Consider the following 16,659-nt stretch of genomic DNA (forward strand, 5'->3'; position numbering starts at 1 on the left):
TATGTGCATTGAAACATCTGTGCATCTTCAAATCACAGGGCTCAGAATAAATCTGCTACTATGAGATGTTCATCTAGCTGCAACTATAAATAAACTTAACAAAGGTTTTTCCTTATGGATTTATGAGTGCTAAAATGTCACATCTGCAAAAGCAATATGTCCAAGAAAAGATAAATAATAGTTTATAATAGAGTCAAAGTTCAGTTAATTTTCAGAGGCATTAACATTCGTTATGTGCCTCTCTTTCCTTAAGTAGTGTATTTCAGTATCCAACAACGGCAATATACTATAAAAACCACTCATCGCTTTTCAAAGAAAATATCTGTCTTTTCTCAAGTCAATGTACCTTCTGGGGTACACCAAAACATATGAAGCGAGGACAAATGCTTAATTTTATTTCAAATACATAGAGGCAACAATTTTCATCAGCTTTTAAGTGTGCAACATGATATATGCAGCTTGAGATTTTGTGTGTTTTAGCAATCCAAACATAACATGTTGGGTTTACTTAAAAAAAGCAGATGCAAATTATTTACTCAATTTGATAATCGGTGGGAGCTAGCATTACTGTTTAAAGTTCTGAAAATTATGAGACCACCAAGGATGGACCATTTCTGTTGTTATTGTGGTTTTACTATTTGTCATGAAAATAGATTGACAGTGAAGAATTTTGATATGATACTATAATGGCTGAATGAACCAATATTGGTGTCGCCCATTTTGTTGAGGCTGATATGGTCTATAAAAAGAGATAAGATACATGGTGTCCTTATACTGTACATGCTTATATACATTGTGGTCTATACTTAACTTTCTGTTTGGAATAATTTGGTCCTCTCAGTACAGACAGAATAATGCTACTTTCTCTCTCTCCTCAATTTGTATTGATTCGCAAAAATGACTAATCATGGAAAAAAATAATCTTTTCCATGATAATATTTACCATTGAGTGTCCTGTTGATATATCTACAAGTGATGCATGTAGTTACTTGAGACATCATTAATAGAAGATGATGGTAGTTTGTTTCAGAAAGCCATCACCTTTCAGTACCTATAAGTCGGGAGTTGAAAAACACCAATGTAGGGTGTGAGAAGGAAAGAAAAAATCAGTGGGTAAAGAAGATCAGTCAGTCTTATAGTACAAACATCAAAAAGCAGTTTGAAGGAGTTCCACCTTTGTGCGTCTCCGATGAAATGAGACCAACACACGGCAAACCACCTCCTGGACACCGGGGGCAGAGTTACACCTGGAACTCAAACATATCATTCTGCTTTTTTGCCAGCTTGGCCACCTCCTGGCGGATAGCCTGCACAAGTGCAGAGGTGGACAGGCTGCTCAGGGGCATGCGGTCCATGTCCTTCCCAGCCTGGGGCAGGCTTTGCTGGGATGCTGTGGTAGGGGCAGTGGGTGGCTGCTCCGGTGCCTGGTTGTACTGCAGGGGGAGCCGGGAGGGGCTACCCTGTGGGTAGCGAGGATGAGGAAAAGCCTCCACATACCCCGGCAGGGGCACCTGCAAAACAGGGCAGACAGGGCATCAAGAAAAGAGCAACTACATTATCACTGCCCACGAAAATAATGGCTGCCAATTAGATTATTAGAAGGATATATGCCTTAGTTTTTCATTTTGCTGAGTGAACATTTTCTCTTTTGCACCACTATTTTAGAAATAATTAAATGGGTGATAAGGGAAAATATACACAAGCGAATTTGGAAAGAAATCACTATAAAGGAACCAAAATAACGGGGAAAGTAATGAGTGTGAGGATCTGTGATTCTGAAATGGACTTCAATTCAAACAAAGCGTTTGAACTCCAAAAATGGACTACTTTCGAATGTCGACATAAAATGTTCATAACTGTCTGATTTATACCACAACAACTCAAAAAAAATTCTTAAAAAAAAGTAAATAGGTGTTCATTTAGGAAATGTGCTCAACTACCCCGGTATTTTGCTGTGTCCACTCAACGCCAGCCATAAATTCAGTTCAGCAAATGGTTTCTAAATGACACTGGTTCTGCAAAAAGACACTGCGTGAAGGCATCTGGTTGAAACAGGCAGACAGACAGGGATAAAGAGAACATTCCATACAAACAAGGAGAGTCCAGTGCAGGGAAGAGGGGGAGGGAGGGGGGGTCACATGGGTAATAACAGATCTGACAGGAAGAATGGAGCCCATCTTGTTTTAATGGAAGATAGAGGGGGGGGGTTAAAGAGGAAGAGCCCTGTGCAACAAGGCCCAATCCTGTTCAAGGGTAGATAGGAGCATGAGCAGTACTGTTGGCTCAGTGTCAGAACCATAATGAGACTGACTGCAAACAGCTACAATGTTTTAGTACATTTCAAATGACATGCCACAGATAAATTTCCCTACTGACCCCCTTAGTGTGTGTGTGTGTGTGTTCTTATATAGCCCTATCCGGTGCAGTGCTTTAGCTTACATTCTACCTAATTTTCCAGATGATTCATTGCTCGTCATTATGGTTTTATGAAATTTTCTCCAACTAGCTCCTGTTCCTAGCCCTCAAGCAGGATTGGGTGTTTCCTGGTGAGTGTGGGTCAGCCTTGCTAGGGTCCCTTACAGTGTCTGCCCACTGTGGCGGCACATCCTCAGGTTCAGGCGGATAGGACATCCAGGATGGACTCCGGTAGGAAGTGGGCGGTGTGGAGACAAAGTATTCGGAGTAGCCGGACCTGGCGGCTGGGATGGCGTACACAGCTGTTATTGGGTTTCCTGTTTGGAAGAGGGGAGAGATCGAGGTTTGCTGATGAAAGTAAAGCACATTATGGGTCGCTTCTAAAAGTTAGGAGTCATCTAAGGCTCCTTGTAGGCTCACCTGAGTAGTTGGACATGGGCTGCTCTGCAGTGATGGATGGGAGTGCAGCTCTGGAGGTTGGCCCATAAGGGTTGCTGTCATGTTGAGCCTGCATGTCAGTGACAGATGTCTCAGAGCTCCTGCCCTTAGGCCCCAAGTCAGATGACGAACTAAGTTGGACAGAGATTGCAGAGGCACAAATTCAATGCAATTCTAGGTCTGTGCCACTAGATGGTAGAGACACTCCACGTGGAAAAGTGCACACTCCTCATTAATATTCTTGGCATCTTTCAATGCACTAGTTCAATATTCAAATTTATACAAGACCTAAAATCACCCTGGCCACAGAATATTACCTACTGAATATCTGGTCCCTGAACGTGAATTCGAGTGTGAATAAATGAGGAATATCTGATGGGATTCAGGATGCCACTAACAGTGTGTGTGTCTGTGTCTGTGAGTGTGGCTTATTCTTTAGGCCTCACCGTCTTAAGGAGGTCCCAGGAGGCGGTCCGGTGCGAGGCGGTAAAGGGGGAGGAGGAGAGCCCATGGCCATGTCAGGGAGCTGGGTGAAGCGAAAGGCCTTAAACAGACAGTGAACATTTTTAAGGTTATAACTACTCTCACATATTTGTTAAGAATAATTCCAGTTATTTTCAACCTGGGCTTTATTTTCCAAGTTTTTGCCATTGACTGTGTTCAAGATTTCATCACTTACTTCACTGTAGAGCTACCTCCACTTGGCCTGGAGCGCTGCTCTCCACTACATATTCAAGGGCCAAAGCAAGCTCCAACAGTTGAACCCAAAAACCGATTAAAACATGTCCTTTCAGCACAGTAACACTCACACTGCTGTTCCACATGTCTTTAGATAGCTGTGATGGAACACTTATCACAACATTTCAGTTATAGTAGCCCATTTGTTCCATTGCTCACACATTTCCTTGTTGGAAGAAGTGGAAGAATAGGATTTTGTTGCTTCAGTTTTTTTCAGTTTTATCGTTGGAACGCCCATATCAAAAATCGTTTATATTTTGAATGGGTTTCCGAGTTGGCAGTTTGTATTTCCACAACATCTGATATGACATGAACATGGCATCAGAATACTTGTACGGTTGCCAACTAGCCACACTAGTTAAAATAACAAATCTAATACCATCATATACGCAAGTGTTGGCAGGTCCCAAAGCTGAGTGAGTGTTATTGTGTTGAAAAGACGTGTTTTACTCCCTTTTTGGTTTCAACTGTTGGAGCTTGCTTTGGCCCTTGAGTTTGTATTGGAGAGCAGCATTCCCAGCGAAGTGGAGGTACGAAAATCTCTATTTCAAACACAATCAGGTTGAAAATAACCAGATTTATCCTTTAAGTACACCTCTTTAAGCAACATATAATCATCCCACTTACTGGTTTGGGCAGGCTGCACTGATACATATCTGCTCCATAAGACGGCACCCACTGCAGGCCCCCCCGTCCACGGCTCATCGTGCCAGGGGCGCTGGTTACCACGTCTGTGTAGGGAAGGGGAGGCGGCGCGGGGCTGTAGTGGCCAGGATGGGGGTGGTGGTGGTGCGAGTGCCGTCCAGATGTGGACTGCCCCCCCGAAGCCAGGCTGAACGCCTCCTCCAGCAGCAGGTGCATCTGCTGTCGCACCTCGTCAATGGAGGGCTGTGAGCTCAGAGTGGATGTCTCTGAGTGGCCTTTCACCCCCCGGCCATACATGTATCCCTGTGGCCCCATTAGACGGTCAACATTCGTCTCCTCAATCAACTCAGGCTCAGTCTAAAACACACACACACACACGCAACAACTATGAGTATATTATATTGAACAAACACTTTCAAATAACAAACAATAAAGGCTTTTTAACTTCAGGAGAGTGCCTTGGATTTTCTCTTCTCTTTCCTTCACATATGGACTCCCCAAATGTCCAATAAGCATCTCCAGTGAACACGTATAAAAAGCCATGCAGCTTTCCTCTTCTGATCAACAAAGACTTTCAAACTTTGACTTGCTGATCCATGTACAGTAGAACAAGCATGCGGTCTGATTGAGAAGTAGACCCAGATGCAATCCTTATGGAATGTATCAAACGGGAATGAAAAGAATGATATGAAACTCGGGCACAATTTTAATTAAAGCGCCCAGTGTTTTTAATTTTCTCCTTTTTTGGGCTGGCTTGTGCGGTTGAATCTACACCAGAGCCCACCTGGCTAGCCGTGTCCTGATTTACACCTGGATCCAACAGTAGGAAATTAAACCTCCCCTCGATGACTTAGCGGGATGTCACAGATACACCTTGAGAAGGCTGAGAAATGATAAGTTCTATAACGACTCGGGAAGTCACTGACTCATCCTCACAGTGGGTTGTTGACAAGGTGCTGACTGAGCTAGAAGAGCCTGTCTAATGCTGCGCTGTGGTCCTGAGATACGCCAGCTGGATGAGCCTGATCCAGCGGTGCTTCTGCACGGTCCCAGTAGGCTCGGCAGCAGAGCCAGGGGACAGTTTGTTATAGTGAGTAAGCTTTGTTCATCTGCGCTCCCCCTCTCCTGTGGTGATAAACAATCCAGCAAATTACACACAAGTAATTAAGCGCTGCAGCAAACTGCTGGAGGTCTATATGTGTTACTCTTTCGATGATGTCTCTCCCTCCTCTCCCTCTTTTCTCTTGTATCTATATAAAACCACGTTCCTCTCTCCCCTCCTCTTACCAGCAACCTCTCCCACTTTCTATATTCATTTCTCTCCCACCGTATCCCTTTCCCTACTACCTCACTCCATCTTCTCCATCCCTTTTCTCCTCTCTGTTTTACATCCTCTGCTCTTTCTCCCTCTCCCAGCCTCCATGTTTCCATTTATCCAGTCCTTTTTATTCAGTGATAAATGAACAGGAGCTGAGGCTGCCCTACTTCCTGTGCGAATAGAGGGTAGCCACAGGAGACCTAGCATAGTGCACCTCATAAATCAGTCCCCCCTGCAACACGGACAGGCAGAGACATGGATCTGCAGTGATGTGGCCTGCAGCTACAGTAGTCCCACTGTAATCAATAGGGCCAGTAGCTCTGCAGAAGGAGAGCGCAGCTAGTAGAGGCTATTATGCCTTTTTTTTTAACAGAGTTGAAACAGTTGTATAGTTAAGTGCAGTGCAAGCAGTGCAAGTAGAGGTGGCCCAAGAGTCATGAGGCTGGGAGATGGGGATCAAACAACTGGAATTTGTAGAGCTTGTCGAAAATCTACTGAACTGCATTGCTTTTAATTTACCTTTAAAGCATTTAGCTGACACTGTCTTGCTCAAGGTTACATGGCTGTTGATGGACCAACCATGAATCCCCCTGCTGCCCCAGTGCCTCCCGAATGTATTTAGAGAAAATACACAATTTGGCAGGCAGTCTTAGTCAGTGAAATATTTTTTATCTATCAATAGGATAGCTTGGTGTTGAATACAGTGTTTAAGGTTTTTTTGTTGTTGTTTCTGTTGTTTTGATTTAGATATGGTCTGTTAGATTACCTTTGGGAGCTCACATACTAGTATTCTCCCTGCGTGACAGCAACAGTATCGTAATGGAAGAATAAAAGAGTGCAGACGCAAAAGCAGCCCTTCCTGAAATGCATTATATATCAAATGACAGAACCCTATAAATCTTAACTCTTAATTATGAATGAACCACTTCTCTTTCTTCAGTCTGCTGTGGCACACTTGAAACCACACCTGAGCAGAATATGTCTGATTTCCATCTCACACATGGCTGCACAGTGTCCTAGCTAGGGCAGCAAGGCCTGGATTCAGCACTGACAAGAACTGATTGAAAATCTTTTCCACTTTTACCTTCCACATGTTGCTTGCCTGCAAATATCAAAATGTGACATTTGTATGTATTGAAGGTTTCATCATTATCACCTGGATTATTCATCATTATCACCTGAGAATCCCATCTCTATGCAAAAGCTTAGGCATGCAAACAAAATTTGGATGAATAATGAATGTTCATAAGCCTTAACAAACTGTGGGTTAACAATGGATTTAAGAACAATAATAAGTCACCTATTACATTATAAATATTTAGATTTGAGTAGTAATGAGATAAGTTAAAAGTTTATATCTGATTCATAAGTGAAGAATACTATTGTTAGTGCATCATTTGTACATCATTACCTAGTTCACATATAGTGACACCATTGTATATCCATTTTAGGACATTCAAATCTACAAAGAACGTAATTTAACCACTATGATTTAAAAAGTACCATAATTTGTTTTATGATTTTGTGTGATCAACAATTTTGTCATAGTAGGTATTACTTTTATTCAAATGGTGAACTTAAAATTTTGGAATGAAACTCTTCGTATCATCATGTCCCCATGCTGTTGGAGTGGGGATAAGTGGGTGATGAAATGCGACTCACATCATAGCCACTGTTGCGGATGCCTCTCCTCGGTCTCTCCCTCATCACAAGCAGGTCCATCTCTGTTCCCCCAGGGCTGGGACTGCTCAGGCTCTGTCTGCTGCGATAGGCTGTCTGCCCCACCTGTGAGTGCCTGCCAATTAGAGTAAAGAGTGGCATTAGTACAGATCAGACCTGGGGCAGTTATTAATTGAAATCCTTTCAATTACTTTGAGCCTTGGCTTTAGTGTGCCTGCGGTAAAAGGGGTCGGAGGAGGGTCTCACGCAATGAATCCCGTTGGTTCCATTGTGCCAGACATGATGAACAAGCTGGGGAAAAGTAATTCATTCCCTTTCCAAAAGGGACATAACGAAGTTCAGGTACAGACCAAATTGTAGATGAGTTAGGATATCTCATAAGTAAAGAGAGTTGACTCAAAAAGTACCTCTCATTATAAGGATATCATCCTCACTGTCATCCTTTTCTTCAACTGTACTCTCACTGAAGCATAATATTGCATAACTAGCAAAAGTAATCATGACGATTTCACTGCTTCTCTCTATACCTAAAAAGCTACTCCCTCAGCCAGAACACTTTTACATAATCTTTCTAAATGCTTTGCCAAGTGCTGCCAGACATGAGGATGTCCTTGAGAGGGAACACAGTGTAGCACAGTGAAATGTAATATTGATAAAGCATCTAGCACAACAAAACAACAATGTATATTCAATTACAGAGAACAAGATGCCTATCAGTGAACATGCTCTAGCAGTATTATCACTTCAGTGGGTGGAGCATGCTGTTGATGTAGCTGATCAGGCGTGCACAAATATTCTAGAGTATTTAAACAGTTGGTAACATCCCTATCTCGCTCACCAGAGGGTGAAATATGAAAATAACGAGTCCATCCAACCTGTCACAAAGCCAACACACAAGCCAGAATTCAAATGTTTCTTTCTACTCTGAGGACAGTTAGTGTGAGTAAATGTTAATGTGGTGTGGAATAGATTGTTGGCACCCTTGACCTGAATCTCTAATAACCTAAGACTCCGTCTATCTTTATATGCATCTGTGGAGCAGAAGCAGGACAGAAGCAGCATAGTGGACGGTCCAGCTTCCAGCCAAATACAGCCAATCCTCTTATCTCCATTATGGAGGCTCAGGATCAGGATCAAACTAATCAGATAGGCCTGATGGGTCCCTCTTCTGGGTACTAAGACAGGATAATGACAACATTAGAGCAGACAATTTTACTTATCTATAAGCAAATTAGGCAGAGGCCAGCAGGCGGGGGGGTAACTAGCCATGATTAGAAACATAATCACAAGCATGTGGTATAGAATGCCATATCACCTGCAGCATTTTGTGAGAGGTACACGCTTTTCACCTTTGTGAGAAGTGCACAAAGTGTATTCTAGTGTTGTAGTCGAGACCACCTAAACCGAGACCGAGTCAAGACCAAGACCAGAGCGTATCAAGTCCGAGTCAAGACCAAGACTTTGAGGGGGGCGAGACCGAGTCAAGACCAAGACCGAAGTGGGGCGAGACCGAGTCAAGACCGAGACCAGACCAATGCGAGTCCATTTTCAAGAACATGTAATCAGAGTGATGGCTCAACATTTACACCATTTCTCTGCTAAAATTCAAAAAGAAAGAAAGCATTATTTAGGAATTTAAGTAAAATGGATGTACAGTATGTACTCAGTGACAGGAGGCAATCCTTTGAAACATTGCAATTCGATTTCACTGACCTTTGGAAAGGCTCAAGACAGTGGGCAGAATGAAACAGAAGTGTTAAAACACCCTGAGCACATAGCTTCACTAAAACATTCAAAATTATTATCAGGTTATAGCTGACCCTTGCTTTTATGTCACAATGTATAATTATTTTGATTCCTGAAATGAGAAGAAACATAATTTACTGTCATGTATAGGCTACAAATTGTTTTTATGTTATAGTGTTTTGACTTTGACCAATGTGACAACTTGCCCCACTCTCCCCTACTCAATCTGCCGGAGCCCCGCTGTGCAGAAGAAAGTGAAACTTAAAATTCCACAATTTACTCGCCTGTGTTAGTAACGGTATACACAGTAACCTGATAACATGTCTTCTGCTGCACTACAGACTTTAACGGTAACGTTATTACCTTGTGGAATTTAAGTAACATTAGTGAAATTATAATTTAACCGTGTCGCAATGCTTTAATGCAGTGCGTTGAATTGAACGCGCCATGTGCCTGTATAGAATCGGTGCTTGTTCTTAGAACTTGTTTTGCAAAACTCTCTGTGATTTCTGTAGGCAAATTGTATTATCTCATTCTCTCCTCTTCAGCCACACATGGTGCTCTCTCCCCCTATATCCTGCGTTCTCTTTCCTGGCGCAGCTCAGTGGGGGGTGAGTGAGGGTGGCAGCGTTTAATGGTTAATAAACTTTCAAACTTAAAATAAGCCAAGTTATCGGTTGCAATTTGAAGGGGGAAAGTTTTATATCCAATCACAGTAAAAAATAAATAAATCAGACAATGCACCGGCAGGTAATGATGTTACTGCAATTGTGGTCTCGACCGGTCTTGAAATAAAATTCCGAGTCCTCTTTGTCCGAGAGTCAAGACCGAGTAAAAATGCAGTCGAGTCCGAGACGAGACCGAGACCATCACAATGTGGTCTTAAGACCGGTCTCGAGACCAAGACTGATCTCGAGTACTACAACACTAGTGTATTCATGTGTGACAAATCTACTCATACCCTTACTTAAAGCTGCAATACGGACCTTTTGTGACCACTAGAGGGTGACAGAAACTGCAACACATTTGTAAATAAAGCACAGCAAAGCCACTGCACTACGGAGGCCTACTAATGAGGAAACACATTGCAAATCGCTTTGACAGATCTTTCTCCCACTGAAGGTTACGTGTCCCACAATGACAAGTGAAGAGGTAGGTCGCAAGTTTACTCATTTAATAAGTTTACTCACTCGCTTCATCACGATTTTGCCATATTGGTTTATATCATTATGTCTCAGTGAAATCTCCACATAGCACACATTAGTTTCAGGATTAGTTATAAGGTCTGATATGGTTTAAGCACTGAATTTCTTTCCCATTTACACTCAGCCAACCCAGGTTCCACTTGCGTTTCCACTCTCCCCTCACCTCCTGCGAGACTTGACATAAGTGGAGCCCCGGTCGTCATCAGGCTCCAGCACTCTGCCATGCTCACCGGCAGCCCTCTCATGGCTGTGGCCGTGCCGCTGCCTCTGCGCCAGGGCCCTACTGCTGCTGCTGCCGTCGGTTGAGGGGAAGTCATAATAGCCCTTCCTCTTAGCCTTCAGCCTCAGTTTGTTCCTGTAGTGCTCTATGTCTGACTTCTGCTTCAGAGCCATGCTCACCTGCAGAGGGGAGGGAGTGCGGGAAGCAAAGAAACGTGTGAAGATTAGAAGAAAAACCGGCACAAGGCAGTTCTTAGGTGGTATGGTTCTGCCTGAATACGTCTTCGTCTGTAGAGTGAATGAGAGATCAGAGAAGGTTCTTGAGAGTAAAAAGCTCTACAGAGAAACTGAAACAACCACAGTCAAAGAGATTGTTTTGTTTTCATTGCTATTACACTGCTTCACAATCATTCTGATGTGTAAAAGTATAGCCTTAGATAAGAACACATCAAGGTAGCAAGGTGTCATAATATTGAACAAATTGCAATCGTTGCTCCAATACAGCAAGAAAGTTTGCTGTTAAGGTTACACTATGTAGTTCTGGGAAGAAAAATGACTTAGATGTTTGTCATCCACAAATTCTTAGAACTGAACAAAGCTCACAACATATCTAAAAAGCAATATTTTAAAGTCGAAAAAAGTCAAGAATGTGCCTTTCAAGCTGTAAACAGCGTTCCAGGCATCTAATCTTACTTTAACACTTCAACTTGAATGCACTATGCACCACAGAGGTCATCAGAGCTTCAGGGGTTCACATCCAGAGCAGAGGAACAACAAAGTTTGGTCTCGGTAAAATGGATGACTTCTAGGATTAAATTTTCTATTTTCTTGTCCTTAATGGGTTCTAGGAAGGAGCATGCCCCTCTCAAAGCACGTTTCTGTATGCATAAGTGTATTCATTTGTTCGTAAAATAAATGCATGTGTGCGTTTGTGTGCGTTCCTTCACGTGTGAATGTGTGCATGTGCATCACCTCTCCATTGAGGATGGCTGAGTCCTGGCTGCGGTCAGAGGATGCGGGGCGTGAGTAGGTGGGCTGAGCCGCCATAGGCTTTATGGAAATGAGCTGCAGGGAGCCAGAGGAGGTGTCATATGGATCTGAAGAACAAAGAGGGAGTTCACTCATAAAGGGACTACAGATACCTCTAATCATTACCTTGTCAGTCAGAGGGGAACAAACTGTCTTTCTCTCTCTTCGTCTCGCTCTCTCTGTCTGTCTGGCTGGCTGGCTGGCTCTGTCTGGTCACCTTGGCTCTCTCTGGCTGACACTGTGAGATTCCGTCAAACATCAGTCCTCTATGTCAGCGAATGAAGTGGACCGAGGCAATAGATCACAGAGACAGCTTTCGCTTCCAAGGTTGTGGCAATGCATCTCTGTGATAGATGAAAGAAACTGACTTTGCGCTTTCATTCCTTATCCTGCATCAGACAAACTGGATTAAATTCTAGTTTCCCTTAACTCTGCTGATGAATTATTCAAATCCACCCATTAGGAAAGCTATAATCTAGCGAGCTCAATCCAATTTAAAAGCGGAGTATTTGAATTTGATTAATTTGACTTACAAGCACCACATGTGGAACACTGCGCTTCAGTGCAAAAATAGAAGAGCAAATACGTTCAACTTCTTCAAGCTTTTCACTTGAACTGCTGAACATCTAACTGCTGAACAAATATCACTTATTTTCCAGGACAACTTAATAAAATGTGTAGCTTATGTGTATGGGTGTGTGTGTGTGGTGTGTGGTGTGTGCACTTCTGCCTGTATGTCACAGCATTCACTGCTGTGACATACTGTATCATGTCAGCAGAGTGTCTGTCTCATGCATATTCATCAGGTCCATCTCTGCTAACTGCTGAGTAGCTTTCTGGCTATAAAAAAGCTGCAGTGGCAGTGCGTTTCTCTGAGGGTACCTGGGTGCACGAGAAACAAAGGAAAACTGGAAAAGTGTTTTAAGAGGGAAGAATGGGAAAGGAGTTTGGCATTTGTGGCATACCTGAGCTTGTCTGCAAACGTCAAAAGGGATTGTGGAATAAATTATTTGTATTTGCATCAGTGTGTGACTCTCACCGTCCCTCTTGCGCATCTCCTCCTTTGTCAGTTTCTGCTGTGCTGTGACTTTCTGCACTGTCAAGCCCCTGCCGGAATTCAGCTTCTCTGATTCGTTGCTGATGACGGAACCGTCCTCGCTCGGCAACCTGCTGCAAGTAACCATAGCAACAGGAGAGGCGGTGAGCTCTCGGGAAGCTGGGCTCACAGCCAGGTTATGTCATCCCTCCCTTTAACAACCTCACCTTCCTCCCTCCCTCCCTCCCTCTCTCAAGCCTGAGTCCAGTCTCACCCTCAAACATAATAATATATTATTGTATTTGTAGTTCTTGGTATTGTATTTATTGTATAATGGACAATTGTTTGTCCATTAATTGTTAACACAACCATTATACAGTGCCTTTGTTCCAAAGGATAGGTAGCCTACCTACCGAATCAAGACTATTCAGCTCTTTGTCTTCAGGGTTCATTAATTGCTACAGTGGAATTATAGCAACGTTAGAATAATCTACTGATTACACCAGAATGTTACAGTAGTACAGCAACACCACAGAGACACATAAAAACATCTGGTCATCAGGTAGTCAAGTTTAAAATTTGATGATGATAATAATAGGAAAATGTAATTATTCCCTTGCCAAGTTGTGTGTGTATGGGTGTGTGTGTGCATTTATGTGCACGCATGCATTTGTGAGCTTGTGCCTGTGTGTTTTTATGTTGATGTATGCATGTATGTATGCGCATGTATGTGTTTCAAAATCAATGTGCATGTCCATGTGCATGGTGAAGCAAGCACGTTTTTTTTTCCCATTAATTGAACAAACAATTGCTTTATCTAGTTCTTGTTCAACGAGCTTCAAACGAGCTGGACTGTAGTTTGCATTAGAGCTGATCAAGCCCCAGCTCAGACAACCAAGAGGCTGACAGTGACATCAAAGCACCATGGTCTGTCCCCTAATTGTCTGGTAAAAGTGATAACAGAAGAGGGAGACAGTGACTTCTCTCACTGCTCTCACATTGCTTCACAATGCTTCATGCCACATTCACAGGCTCTGCATAAAAAGACAAAGATGTGTAGTGTGTAAAAAGTGCTTGACGATGTGTAAAGAATATCTTTACATTTCCTGATTGGAATGGTTGTATGTTTGAGTATCTGTTTGGTGTAGTTGGGGGTGAGCAGCAGATAGATCTGTGACCATGATACAAATAAAGGGTTGACTTTGAAGAATAGGTAGCCCGCATGAGCATCTGCAAGTTTTAATTTCAATGTTTCCATGTAATTTATCTCTATTCTCTCTACCCCCCCCCCCCCCCCCCCATGCAAATTGATTGCATCCTAATACTGAAGTTACACTGCCAAAAACAATTCTGAAGTTATAAATATATCTTGGGAGAGAGTGTAAAAAGTCACTATCACACACTGTATCTAATCTTTGCTGTCATGCTATTTATCATTGTGAATATAGTATGAAACGGCAATGAGGAGACATTAAACGAGAAGGTTGTTATGTATTAGGATACATGCATGATGTGCTGGTTAAAAACTGAAAATACGGCCATGAATGATCATATACTGTATAAGAGTTTATCTCATAATAAGACAGCCAGCTATTGGACCAACAGCTTTGATGAACGGAAAAGAAAAAATGAAAATACAAACATTTGTTGCCTCAGGAATCTTCAAATTCATTTTTGCAGCGCTTCTACTATATAGATTCCCTTTCCTGTCACATAAATTTCAGTTGTCCTCATTATATTGCATCACTGTGAAAAATTATGCCCTTTTGCGTTCCTCGATAAAATAATTTAGTATGATTTAACATGGCCATTAATTTCCGAAACAGCTCTACTGACTGTCAGATGAGGAAAACGGTCAATTTCACCTGCCCATACAGAGACCCTCGTTAATGACCTATCCTTCAGGATGGGGGGTAGGACGAGCTTAAGATAGAGAATAGTGCTGGAGGGATTCTCTGTGTTATATGATCCTGCCTTTAACCCAGGAGCCTACTGAAAGAGCAGTGACACAATTCTTGGGCTAACAAACATACACCTGTTATGTGTTTAAAACTAACCGACAGCTCTGATAGAGAGACAGACATCAAGGCCCTGGAGAAGTCTGGTATACTTCAAATTAAGACGAAGAAGGTGTTTAGCATTAACAAAAACTCTTAGGAGGGGGAAGAGGCAAAAAAATAAGCCAGTAGTCCCTGAAGGAATGGAGTTTATCTCTTGGCCCACAAAAGCAAGAGGGCAAAAGGAGAAGCCTTAAAATAGTCCTGAATAAATTGACACAATGCAACTGATAACCGTCTGGTAATTTTCTGACATCATAGGAAACATCTTCTACTCTTCAAGAGAAAAGATAAGAAATATCACTTTAAAGACCTCCCTGAAAAAAAGATCCCTTAGGTAGAATATAAGCTGATGTAAGCAGCCATGGCCTGCTGAGGATATTCAAACAATTCAAACATCTATGACACCTTCCAATCTGGCTTCAGACTGTCAGAGCACTGAGACAGCATTAATCAAAACCACAAATTACCTGTTTTTGGCCACAGACCAGGGCTCTGCATCAATTTCTGTCCTCCTTGATGTAAATGCCGCCTTTGACACTGTCAATCATCCAATTCATTCTCCTTGACCACTTAGAAAACCTTGTTGACCTGCACTGCATTGCTCTCAAATGGTTTGTTCCTGCCTAGCAAACAGATCACAATTATTCATAGCTGAAGGTAACACCTCTGCCCTTTCTGTTTTTATGGTGTCCCGCAAGGTTCAGTTCTGGGTTCCCTTCTATTTTCACTTCACATGCTTCCTCTTTGTGTTATTATCTGTAAATGCAATGTTCTCCTCCATTCATATGCCAATGATACAAAACTTTACACTGCAATAAGTGAAACAACAGTATTTCAACACCTAATCTCTCTTTCAACAATCAGATCAAGTTGAAAAAGCACATTTTGACCTCAGAAATATATAAAAAAAAACTAGCCAGCTGAGAGATGTAGTCCCTGCAGCGTGTCCTGGGTCTGCACTGAGGTCTCCTCCCAGGGGATTGTGCCCATAACACCTCCAAAGGGAGGTGAGGGGGCATCCTTGCCAGGTACCTGAATCACCTCAACTGGCTCCTCTCAATATGGAGGAGCAGCGGCTCGACACCGAGGCCCTCCTGGATCACTGAACTCCTTATCTGATGACACAGAGTGAGGCCAGTTACCCTGCAGAGGAACCTCATTTCGGCTGCTTGTATGCATGATCTCATTCTTTCAGTCACTACCCAAAGCTCCCGACCACAGGTGAGGGTCGGAACGAAGATCAACTGGTATATCGAGAGCTTTGCTTCGTGGCTCAGCTCTCCTCTCACTGAAGTCCTCCACTTGGGGAAGCTACTCCACCCTCACCGGGATGGGACAAGCCAGCTTTTGCCGGGAGAGAACTAAGGCCTCAGGCTTGGAGGTGTTGATTCTCATCCCAACGCCTCACACTCAGCTGCAAACCGTTCCAGTGCACATCAGAGACCACGGTCCGATAAGGCCAGAAAAACAACATCATCTGCAAACTGCAGGCATTTCTTCCTCAACAAATACTTCTTTATCTATTTCCTGTTGTTTGCAGTGGAGCTGCCCCAGAGCTCACTAATATCTAATATCTATACTCACTATGCACATTTGCACACATGCACACACAAACACATGCACACATACATGCACATACATACACACACACACACACAAACAAACACACAAGATCTGTCCTACTCAATGACTGTGTTGTGTTTGTCTTCTCTTATTTTAATTGTATTTGTGTCCTTTGTTGCTCTTTGTGTTTTTTCTAAAAGGTTGACTTTTTGCATGCAGGCCGGGGATACATACAGTATATAGTGATAATGATACCTTTTGTGTATATCAGTGGTGAGGTTCTTCTTGTTGGCAGTGCCATCCTGTTGCAGAGCCTTCTCCAGGGAAAGTGGTGCGTCCCGAATTGGTAGGGACATCACCAGAGTATCCTGAGTGACAGGCAGGGTCTCCTCATCCCCTCCCTGTTGGCCCAGGTGCTGCTTGGCATAGTCAAAACCCTGGACTGGCTGGTGGGTGAGGGGGAGGGAGGAGAAAGTTAAAAACCTTAAGAGATTTAATAAGCAAGATGGATTTCTTTACACATACCTGTACTCATACTTAGAAAGAATTAGAGGCAGACTGGCAGAA

General features: G+C 42.8%; 1 protein-coding gene across 1 annotated transcript in view; it reads right to left on the minus strand.

Annotated features, from left to right (window-relative positions):
• Window positions 1-1,241: 1,241 nt before the first annotated feature.
• Window positions 1,242-16,659, minus strand: part of kiaa1549lb (KIAA1549-like b) — a 61,080-nt gene continuing 45,662 nt past the window's right edge. The window contains exons 14-23 of the mRNA XM_071529199.1: window positions 16,348-16,538; window positions 12,473-12,603; window positions 11,377-11,501; window positions 10,349-10,584; window positions 7,217-7,349; window positions 4,219-4,593; window positions 3,300-3,397; window positions 2,836-2,984; window positions 2,581-2,732; window positions 1,242-1,511 (exon numbers count right to left, since the gene is read on the minus strand). Of these exons, the coding sequence (XP_071385300.1) occupies window positions 1,242-1,511; window positions 2,581-2,732; window positions 2,836-2,984; window positions 3,300-3,397; window positions 4,219-4,593; window positions 7,217-7,349; window positions 10,349-10,584; window positions 11,377-11,501; window positions 12,473-12,603; window positions 16,348-16,538 (1,860 nt within the window). The remainder of the gene's footprint in view (window positions 1,512-2,580; window positions 2,733-2,835; window positions 2,985-3,299; window positions 3,398-4,218; window positions 4,594-7,216; window positions 7,350-10,348; window positions 10,585-11,376; window positions 11,502-12,472; window positions 12,604-16,347; window positions 16,539-16,659) is intronic.

The sequence above is a fragment of the Centroberyx affinis genome, unplaced genomic scaffold, assembly GCF_046629955.1.
Source record: "Centroberyx affinis isolate AG114_WGS23_722 - 3 ecotype Tasmania unplaced genomic scaffold, CSIRO-AGI_Caff_v1 ptg000123l_1, whole genome shotgun sequence".
Classification (NCBI taxonomy): domain Eukaryota; kingdom Metazoa; phylum Chordata; class Actinopteri; order Beryciformes; family Berycidae; genus Centroberyx; species Centroberyx affinis.